Source organism: Rhea americana, unplaced genomic scaffold (assembly GCF_003343005.1).
Source record: "Rhea americana isolate MKP2758 unplaced genomic scaffold, rheAme1 scaffold_39, whole genome shotgun sequence".
Classification (NCBI taxonomy): Eukaryota; Metazoa; Chordata; class Aves; order Rheiformes; family Rheidae; genus Rhea; species Rhea americana.
This window is the reverse complement of record NW_028186523.1, coordinates 1,153,300-1,154,260: the sequence shown is the minus strand read 5'-3', so window position 1 is coordinate 1,154,260 and position 961 is coordinate 1,153,300. Positions and strand designations below refer to the sequence as shown.

At 58.3% G+C, this 961-nt stretch overlaps 1 protein-coding gene across 1 annotated transcript in view; it reads right to left on the bottom strand.

The window, feature by feature from the left end:
- GGH (gamma-glutamyl hydrolase) overlaps positions 1-440 on the bottom strand; it is a gene marked incomplete at its 5' end in the record, with an annotated part of 17,252 nt that extends 16,812 nt beyond the window's left edge. The window contains one exon of the mRNA XM_085313525.1: positions 353-440. Within this exon, the coding sequence (XP_085169651.1) occupies positions 353-440 (88 nt within the window). The remainder of the gene's footprint in view (positions 1-352) is intronic.
- Between the last annotated feature and the right edge of the window lie 521 nt (positions 441-961).

Below are 961 nucleotides of genomic sequence, written 5' to 3'. Positions count from 1 at the left end.
CCGCCCCCCCCGCCCCGGCGCGCCGCGGGGCACGCTGGGAAGTGTAGTTCCGGCGCTGAGGCGGCGGGCGGGGCTGCCCCGAGGAGCCGGGAGGGCGCCAGGCGCCGCGGACGGTCAGCGAGAGCCCCGTCCGCCCACGGAGCGCGCCTGCAGGCAGCCCGACCCCCCCCCCTTCCCCTTTTAACTCTAAAAATAAAGTATGAATGTGTGCCTGAGGCCGAGGAAGAAAGTTGCCGTGGCTGCAGGCGCTGTACCTGCATCCCCCCCCCCCGCGGCCTGCTGCGGCTCAGCCCCGCGGCGCCGAGGCCTGCCGCCCCCCAGCCGTCCGCCCCCCTTCGCCCAGCTCACCTACCTGCGCTTTCCTCCTGCTTCTCTGTCCGCTTTGGCTCTGATGGCTTCACGCTTGCCCCTGTTATCCTACCTTTGATAATGTTCTCTGTTCAATGTTACGCTCCGTAACCTGTTAGGAAAAGATTAGGGAAAAAGGTAAGGGAATTAAGTATYTGTTCTTTAATTAATTGGTCTTGTTTTGTTTTTAAACATGCAGATGTTGAAGCYGTTGTAGAAGGTCGAGGGAGGGTCACTAGAGAGGCAGGCCACCTCGGCATCCCCAAGCTGGACATCGCGGAGGCTGGGAAGCGGCCTGGCGAGACCAGCCGGGGCGCCTCGGCGGCCGCCACTGGTGCTGCTCCCCCAGCACACAGGCTGCTGGTTGCCCTGGGTGCTTGGGGGATGGCCTCTGAAACAGGACAGCCATTCTAGGAACTATGGCTTGCTTGCAAAGTACAACAATTAGTGATCTTTATTATTAATCATTAAATTACGAGCCTGGGCCTTAGCAGTTCTTATGCTCATTATGTTTTTCYTAAGCCAGAGAGTGAAAGATTGCCATAGGTTTTACTGAGGTCCCTCTRGTCCAGTCTGCTGTCTCTGTGAATGCAAACATTGTCTTCTTTCATTA